The sequence below is a fragment of the Equus asinus genome, chromosome 13 (genome assembly GCF_041296235.1).
Source record: "Equus asinus isolate D_3611 breed Donkey chromosome 13, EquAss-T2T_v2, whole genome shotgun sequence".
NCBI lineage: Eukaryota > Metazoa > Chordata > Mammalia > Perissodactyla > Equidae > Equus > Equus asinus.
The window spans coordinates 22,092,099-22,101,028 of record NC_091802.1 but is presented as its reverse complement, the minus strand read 5'-3'; the positions used below and the strand labels follow the sequence as shown (position 1 = coordinate 22,101,028).

Genomic DNA, 8,930 nt, shown 5'->3' with positions numbered 1-8,930 from the left:
CAGGGGGCAGCTCCAGAATGTGGGGCACAAGCCGGGGGAGGATGGAGTCCACACTGCCCTAGTCCCTGAGGCTTAGGCTGCTAGCCTGAGTGGGCACAGACCACTGGCAACACAGCCGGTAGGGGGCCCCACCCTGGCCACAATTATGGGCTGGGGTAGCTGCTGCTCTGGAAGCCCCAGGGCTGGATTTCTCTCTTGGAAAACTGCTCAAACTGGCAGGGTTAGGCCACGTGGACACCAGTCCACTCCTGCTGGCCTAGGAGCCTCTGGGCAGCAAGCACTGAGCAGAGCCAGGCCCAGGACGCATGGGGGCAGCAGCCTTGGAGCCAAGCTCCACAAACAGTCTAAGGCCTGGTGCCGCCTGGCAGGCGGTCTCAGTCACCCAGCTCTGCCAAGCTAGGGGAGCCTTTGGGGAGCAGCCCCTGCCCCCGCCCAGCAGCTAAACCAGAGTGGACTTAACCTGCGCTTCCCTCCTAATCACCTTAGCGTTCACACACGCGCTCCTTCAGCCCTCTCCCCTAACCCTGCCCTCCTCCCTGCTCCTCTCCCCTCCCCCATTACACAAATCCAATTATGTTCCGAGTGCAGGAATCATTTACAAAAGGGGCCCCCAGCCTGCTCATGAATGACGTGCCCACAAAAGAGGTCTATGTAATGGATGATCAGTGCATTTTATTTAATCAGCACAGTACAAAAATAAATAAAAATAAGGGAAGGGGAATTAAATTACAGCCAAACTGAGCTTCATGACCTTGTCAGATTATAAACCACACATACTTACAAACACACTACATACATACAAAATGAGACAAATATAAATTAATATTAACAATACCCACAGTTTGGTCAAAGAATAGCTACAGAAGAAATTGCACTAAAAAACCAACATACATCGCACGTGTGTAATTAGCAGTTTCAAATATACAGCTATGAATAATTCCGAGTGAAAAAAATGGCACATTTTCTTTTCATTGCAAGTTTAACAACTGTTGGAACAAAACTAAATTCTAATAACTGCATGGAAAGAATATATCAACCCTTCAGGTTTACAAGAAAGAGAGAAAAACCAAATCCTGAACTATTATTCCTGTGACTTGTTCTGTGCACGGGTGTAATTTTCACAGCCATCTGTTCTAATATTATTTTTCTTAAGACACAAAATGCTCCTGGTTTGCATGCACAATATCACTGTAAAAGCAACAATTAAAGAATAAAGGGGTTTTTTTTTTTGTAGGTTAGTTTTTTTTCATTTTTTTATTGTTGCTCTAAAAGTAGTCTTCATAGCAGCATGTCAAATGGGTTCATTGCTTGCACACTCAAGTATCTGAGTTCCTTTACACAATACTGATGACCAGTGCAAGGGGAGGGAGGAGCACACGACAGGCTTCACATTGATGGAACTAGAGAGTTATTTTCTTAGTCCCCAACCATTCCTGAAATTTGCACCTCCTCCAAGAAATAAAAAAATAAATATGGAGAAAGAGAAGGAAACACACAGAACTGGAATCCTGTGGATGAGACTCAGCTGCACAGCTTCAGGCCAAGTTCAGGCAGGCGAGCGAGTGACTAAGACACGCGCCCCTCCTCCTGAGACTCAGCACCCAAACCTCCCTCTTCCATGCCGCCAGGGCCCGCCGCCCCCACGGGCCTCCTACCTCAGGTCACACGTGGCAGCAGGATCTGAACAGACAGGCTGTGTGACAGCTCCCGCAGAGAAGAGGCGCTGCGGGGAAGTCTGTGCCAGCAGCCGCAGGTTCCTTCCAGCTCCGCATCAGATTATCCGGCAGTCCCGGGAATGGCTCAGCATGGGCCTCGAGGCACAGCTGGGGCGAGTGCTCCCCGGCACAGGCAGGCCCTCTTCCTCATATCTGGGAACACCACAGGCCGGCAGGCTCTGCTCCAGGCCTCATAAACCGGGACCTCAATTTCACAGCTTTCTCTTTTTTATGTGAATTTCAGTAGTGCTTGTGCTGAAATCGGCAGCCACCTGGACCCTAATCCTATGTAAAACTACCCTCTATCCCCCCTGCCCCCCCAATTCCAGCACTCCCAGGGGGATTGGGACTAGAAGAGAGAATTCTCTGTAGCATCTTCACATTGGTCTTTGTTCCCCAAAGCCGGAGTGATGGGCCATGGAGGAAGACTTGCTCCCTTCTCTTGGTCCTCTCCCAAGTCCCAAGCCACCAATCTGGGAGAATTAGAAAGAAAATTGATTAAGTACACATCATGTGTTTTTACAGCCACTAGGGAAAAGTGGAAACCAAAACCAGCAGCTGCAAATGCTCAGTTGTGGAATCAGCAGGCTTCCAGAGCCATGAGGAGTTTGGTACTCCCAGCTTGTAATTGTCTCCAAGATGCAGCTGTCTCACTGGGCCTTGCAGGGCAAGGCTTCATCTTCAGAAGAAACTGAACTGTTTGGAAACAGCTTTGAATGAACAGGGCTGGGGGCAGGGGAACATCATTACCACATCACCCTGATCCCTGACATCACCCCCTAGCTCTGCAGGACATGTCATGTGCACCAGCAAGAGACCTTAGCCCTTTGGTGGGCACCGGCTGCGTCTCAGGCATGGCACCCCCACCTGCCCAGAAGGCAGGCTGTTGAGAATGGGCACCCGCAGCTGTCCTGGCCTTTGCCACAGGGTGAGTAAGCTGCATTAGTCAAATGACAATTCACCCAGGAAAGGAGTTGTCCCCAGCTTCTCCCCACCCCTTTAGCTGGGACCCCAAATGAAAGAACTTAATGAGTCAAACCAGCACATTAACCAACACTACCAACAGGGCTAGGAGCAGGGGACAAGAGGGCCGGGCCGGGCCGGGGGGCAAGTTCCATGTCTCCACTAAAGGAAAGCCCTTCTCCCTAAAAAAGAAAAAAGAGCAAACCAGGGTCGCGCGTGGTCAAACGGCAGGACACAATCTTTGCACCAGGCCGGCTTCTCCTCCATTGAAGAGGTTGTCCCAGGGCGGTGGGCATCCCGCCTCACAAGCCCACGCGGCTCAGTCAGGGTGGCTGGCTCCGGGAGCCTCTGGGAGAACGGACGACCCAAAATAGGAACCAGAAAAGGGCCTCCAACCAGAAATGCCAATTCCTCCCTGGGCTAACTGGCCGGAGACCCCTCTCCAGCTCCCACGCAGGAAGCAGCCGACAGCCTCACCTGCCCTGGTCCAGCAAGGGCACAGGTAGCAGAAGCAGGTCAGTCCTTTGAACTCCCCAGAGTGAGAGGTCAGGAGCCTGGGTGGCTCTGAATACATCTTCTTGGTTTTGCACAAGGTTCGGGAGTTCAAAAGCGCCCAGAGTTCTTGGCAGGGCTGAAGAAAACCCCAAGGAGAGAAGGTGGGAAGGGCGAGGCCCTTGGTGGCTTTGCTAGACACATACTGTACACGAAATCTGATTTGTTTAATAATAAATTTTTAAAAATGGATTAAATCCTTGAGCCATGATGCGGGCTATAGGGCTCACCGATCGAGTCCTAGGAGGAGCCGCTTCTTGTCCTCCTGGCCACTCTCGTTCTTCAGGTCGGAGAACACCTGTGTGAAGTAGTGTGGGTCGGCATTGATCTGCAGCATCTTGGAGCTCATGAGGTTGATGACGGAGAGGCAGCGGTCCCAAAAGGCCTCCTTGCAGCTCTCCACCAGGAAGGGCTTGAGCGGGTAGGAGATCTCGTTGCCCATGTAGGAGTAGGAGAGGTACAGGCAGGTCAGCAGGACAGCCTGGAGCTCGTGGTCGGAGCCCACCTCAGAGGAGATGACATCCCTGCAGAGCATGTAGAGGAAGACCACGTTGGCCGGCGTGATGAAGCCCTGGTCCTGCCAGCCCTGCAGAAGCAGCGAGCGGTCCACGCTGCGCAGCCAGAGCACAGGGTCCGTGGGGGAGAGGTGCTTCAGGCGGTAGCACCGGCGGCAGAGAAACTCGCCCAGACAGCGCAGCAGCTCGCTGGTGGACGCCTGGACGATGACCCGTTTGGGCGTCCCTGCGGAGGTGACAGCAGGGTGCGGGGCCTTCTTGACGGAAGAAGAGACCCCGGTCTGGGAGCCCGAGAGCTGGCTGGCAGGGGGTGCGGGCGGCTGGGCCGGTGGGGGCTGGGCGAACGTGGACAGGTTGGCGCACGACAGCGACTTCTTCAGGTTCTCATTGTTGAGGTGCGTGATGTTGCTCTGGTAGCTGCTGTTGGGCTGCACCTTCTTGGAGTTCTTCTTCTTGGCCGACACGGCCACGATCCTCTTCCAAGGCAGCACGGAGATGAGGGAGTGTCGCTTCAGGTTCTTGTCCTTGGCGTTCTTGCTGTTCTGCACGGCCGTGTAGTGGCCCACCGTGGCCGCGCCATCCTCAAAGAGCGTGGCCTTCCGGTAGCTGGGGGACAGGGACAGCACCGTGCCCATGGTGCCGCTGCGCGCCGGGCGGGGGCCCGCGCCCCTGCGCGCCCAGCCCGGCGGCCGGATGGAGGACGCGGCTCAGCGAGCCCGCGGCGGCCCCGGGGAGGAGGCGGGGGCGCTCCCGGGGGCGCGTGCTGCCCCTTCGGATCTGTGTGGAAAACAAGATGGTTCTCAGCACCAAGCGGGGCTCGCGCCGCGCTCCTCCGCCCGGGCCTCGGCGGCCCTCGCCGCCTTGGACCCGGCCCCGGCCCGGGCCTTCCCCGGGCTCTGCGGCCCCGCCCGCGCCCCCGCGCCGCAGCCCGGCCGCCCGCACTGCAACACCCCCGCCCACAGTCGCCGCTGCGGTCCGGATGGCCGCGGGAGGGCCCCCGCCTCAGCCCCGCGCGGCCCCGGCCCCGGCTCCCCGCGCGGCGGCGGCTTTGGGGCGCCGGCTTACCGGGCAGGCGGCGGCTGCTGCGCTCCGCGCCCTCCGCAATGCGCGCCGCGGCTCGGCGGCGCTTGGCGGGGCTCGGCGGGGCTCGCGCGCGGCGGCGGCGGCGGCGGCGGCCCCGGAGCTTCTGTCCAAGGTTCTGCAGGCGCCGCGGCCCCGCCCCCCGCCCGGCCGCCTTCGCCGCCGCCGCGCTCCCGCTCCCGCTCCCGCCCCGGCGCGCACCTCAGCGGCCTCCCTCTCCGGGGCGCGCGCGCGGTCCCGCGCCGGCGCGGGCGGGCCTGGTCCCGCCGGGGAGCCGGGGCCGCTGCCGTCCTCAGCACGAGCGTCGCGCGGTGCGGGCAGGGACGCGGCCGCGAGCCCGAGGCGCCTCTACTCGCCGCGCCCCATCCAGGAGCGGGACTCGCGGCGGCGGCGGGTACTCGCGGCGCCGGCCCCGCCCCGCCGCCCGGGGCCGCCCCCCCGCACTGCTCGCCGCCCGCTCTGCGCCGCCGCGCCAGCAGCAGCCCGGCCGCGTGAGAGCCTCGGGCGCCCGGCGCCGCCGAGTTCGGGCAAGTAGGGAGCGCCGCGGCGGGGCGGGGCCGAGGGCCGACCCCGCCCGCCGCCCCGCCCAGACACGTGCTGCCTTTGTTCCCGCCGCGGCGCCCACGGCGGCCGGCCGCGGGGGCGCTCTCGGTCGCGTCCCAGCCCTGGCGATGCGCGGCTCGCCCGAGCTCCGCGAGAAGCCATCCACGGAGGCCAGGCCCCGAGCTGCCTCCTTCCATTTAACATCCTCGTCCTCCGGGAAAGAAGCTAGGGAGCTCGGGGAGGAAGGCGGGGAGAGGTGAAGCCTTTGCTGAGGCGGCCTGAGTGCCACGCGCATCCCGAGCCGACTGTCCCATCGGTTTTAGTGCCTTCCCCTCTGGGACCTCCATTCCCCCATCCCAGGGAAATGCCCATGGCCCGGCTTGGTGTCAGAAATCCAGGCCAGAGAGGCATAGCCAATTCTGGGCCGTCGCACAAACAGCTACTGGCTTTCCCACACCACACCTGGGACAAGGTCCTGAGGACACTGGCTCGGTGGCTACCCCAGGGATGAGCCAATACTGAGCCCATCAACAACGTGACCTCGAAAATTTCCACTCGCCCGCTTATCTGTTATAGTTAAACTGAAGCAACTGCTTGTCCAACCAGCCTCTGATCGCTAATTTAAATGTTTTTCATGCCACACGGATAATTTGAAGACGTGTTGTTAGTAAAATTCTGGTTCTAGTAACTGTTCTCAGACAAGAATCTAGATCCTTCACAAAGGCCATTTTACATTTGTTATTCTTTTAGTTTGGTTCTGGAGACTGATTCAGATATGACCACAAAGCTGGGAAACAGGAGACTCAAACCCTATCTTAATCCAAATTATCACCTCTGGACCTAGTGACGAGGAAGTGGGAATCCAGAGAAGAGTGGAGTGCGAATCCGGACTCCAGACCACAGCATCACACTAGGCTGTCAATCTGTGCCAGCTCTGCCTCCTGCCCTAAACAAACAGAAAGAGAAATCTGGCATCATTCAGAACAATGCTACTATCGTCAGAAAGTACTAGAATTTGCTTATGTACTACCCAGAGATTTCTCCATCAAGAGCGGCAGTTGAAAGCTTTAGGGACCTTGGTGACCATACAGTAGAACACGCATTGCTCTGCACGAGGGCTGCTGCTTCCACAGCCCTTCAGAAACATCCACAGCAGCTGTCATCTTAACTTAGATGATGAAGGCAGACTCCCCTCTCGGAATGTTCCTCAGTGGACAACCCCTACCTGCTGTTCAAACAGAGCTGTCCTCAACCCCACTTTTATAGTAAGAGGCTCTGAGACGTAATCTCCTCCACGTCCCCTGGACCAATGACTCTCTTCCTCTCTAAGGCAGAGGTGAACCCCAGCCTTTTTTCCTCCAGCCCCTAGGGGAAAGACCCAGCTCTTGAGGTGGCCCATGTCCACCTTGCATTTTCTCAAGGTCCCCTTCAGATTCTAGTGTTGAGCAAAGGTTAAATACTTTCCATTTCCCAAAATATGCCTAGATTTCTAAGCCTGTAATCCACCCTTAGAACTATCTGGACCCACCCTGTTACCTGTGCCTATGAATTTCAATTCTAGCTAATTCCAGCACCAAGCTCTACTTCACCCCAGCCCATTTCCCAGGCCAAAGAAGCATGTTTGCCTAGGCCTTTTCCAGCCTGGCAGCACTCAGGTGTCCTCTCCTGCCTTTGCCCAGCCAGCCTTCCCCTTGCACCTTCAAAAAGAGCTCTTGGCAAAACTACCCTAACCTCCTCACACTTGTCAAAAGCAGAGTCATGTTTGCAGCAGAGCGTGAATAGGACAGTGCTGCCAGGCCACTGCTGTTGTGACTGAGGGGCTTGACCTGAACCCCTATCTACCCATGCTGTGCCTGTTTCAACCCACCACTACCACCCTCAAGCTCTCATCACTGCTCCAACTGCAAAGCAAGTTAGAAGGGGCAATAATCTGCCAGAAATGGCAGAATCAAGGACCCAGAAGGCAGACCCAGCTGAATGATGCAGAGCTGTTTTCTTCCCAGTCTTCATCAGAGAATTGCAGGGAGGCCCTCTAAATCCCACCCCCATCAATCAGCCTATTTATCTTATCTTGAGCTTCGGAAGAGCCAGCCTGCTTGTTATCTGTGCCGCTGGGCCGGGATGCCCTGTATCATCGGAGAGTCCCCGTCCTCTGCATGCCTGCCTTCCCATTCCACCCCAAGGAAGGGAGGCCAAGGCCCCAGCCAGGTAGCTTCCAGACAGTGTTCCTAATAAAGCAGGGCCGAGCCCTGGCTCCTGAGGAAGTCATGCTTTCTTCTTTCAGGGATCACAGAGCAACATCTAGTGGCCCTTCTGGGCAGCACAGATTACATAACTCCAGCACACAGCAGGCCTCCACAGCCAAGTGCCTCAGCCTCTGCTCCCAACACCACATTAACACACAACAAAGCCCTGGAACCATAAAGGCTGGTCCCTTCCTCCCCCAGATGAGGAAGCCAGGCCCATGGGCTCCCCGACCCTCTCAGCCACCTAGACTCAGATTATTTGAGGCCCGGGAGGAGCAGCAGTCAGTCCTGAAGGTCTAGAGCAGCACTGTCCAAAAAAACAAATGTGAGCCACGAATGCAAGCCACGTAGGTAATTTAATATTTTCTAGTAGCCACATTAAAAAATAGGTGAATTTTAATAATATATTTTATTTAACCCAATAATGCTCAAAATATTTCAACATATATATATAAAAGTTGAGCTATTTTACATTCTTTTCATACTAAGTCTTCAAAGTCTGCTTTGTGTTTACATTTGCAGTGCGTCAGTTCAAACTAGCCACATTTCAAGGGCTCAACAGCCATGTGTGGCTAGTGGCTACACACTGGACAGCACAGGGCTGAAGGAAGTCGTCAGACCTGCAAAGGGAGCAGAGGAAAGAGCTGCTGCCCGGCTGAGCTCCTCGGGCCTGCCCTGGGCTTGGGAAACCCCTCCCCTCTGCCCTCGCTCTGGATCCCTTTGGAACATTTTTTAAAGTTCTTCATTAAAGCAAAACTCTTCCCACAAGTAAAAGTGTACACAGAGACACGACACTAAAACAGACAATAGCAAGAGTTGCTCAGACTGAAGTGGAGCTGGTGGCTAGAGCTCACCTCTCCCTCCCAGTGGCCCCAGAGCCCCTCAGAAGAGCTCAGACCTCAGGGTCTGAGGGCTAGTATGAAAATCACTGCTTTTGAAGATTCCAAATGGAAACTAAACCACAATGAATGTCAGGACTCTCCAGGCACTTGCATTTCCATGATTTCATATAACCCTCACACCACAATTGCCTATCAAGGAAGCGCCATCCTCACCGTGTAGATGAGGAAATAGGCTGATATTACAACCCAAACCCCATGTCCTCCCTGGACCACGTTCCTTGGAAAAACAAATACTTGAACACCATTTCCCATTTCAGACCTCACAGACCAATCTTCTCCAAAACCCTCTCCTTTAGCCCAGATCTAAAAGTCTCCCACGGAGCAAATGAGATAACAGAGCTTTGGCCAGTCTAGAGGGCTACACAGAGCTGTCTGGAGTTGATGAGAAGCCCTCCAGCACTCAAGAAAGGACAC

The 8,930-nt window shown here is 56.0% G+C and overlaps 1 protein-coding gene across 1 annotated transcript; it reads right to left on the bottom strand.

Moving 5' to 3' along the window:
- Positions 1-1,191: 1,191 nt before the first annotated feature.
- On the bottom strand, positions 1,192-4,516 carry CDK5R1 (cyclin dependent kinase 5 regulatory subunit 1). Its single transcript, XM_070482770.1, has 2 exons — positions 2,884-4,516; positions 1,192-2,188 (listed from the first exon to the last, which is right to left on the bottom strand). The coding sequence occupies exon 1, from the start codon at positions 4,378-4,380 to the stop codon at positions 3,457-3,459; it is 924 nt and encodes a 307-aa protein (XP_070338871.1). The 5' UTR covers positions 4,381-4,516; the 3' UTR covers positions 1,192-2,188; positions 2,884-3,456.
- Positions 4,517-8,930: the final 4,414 nt, after the last annotated feature.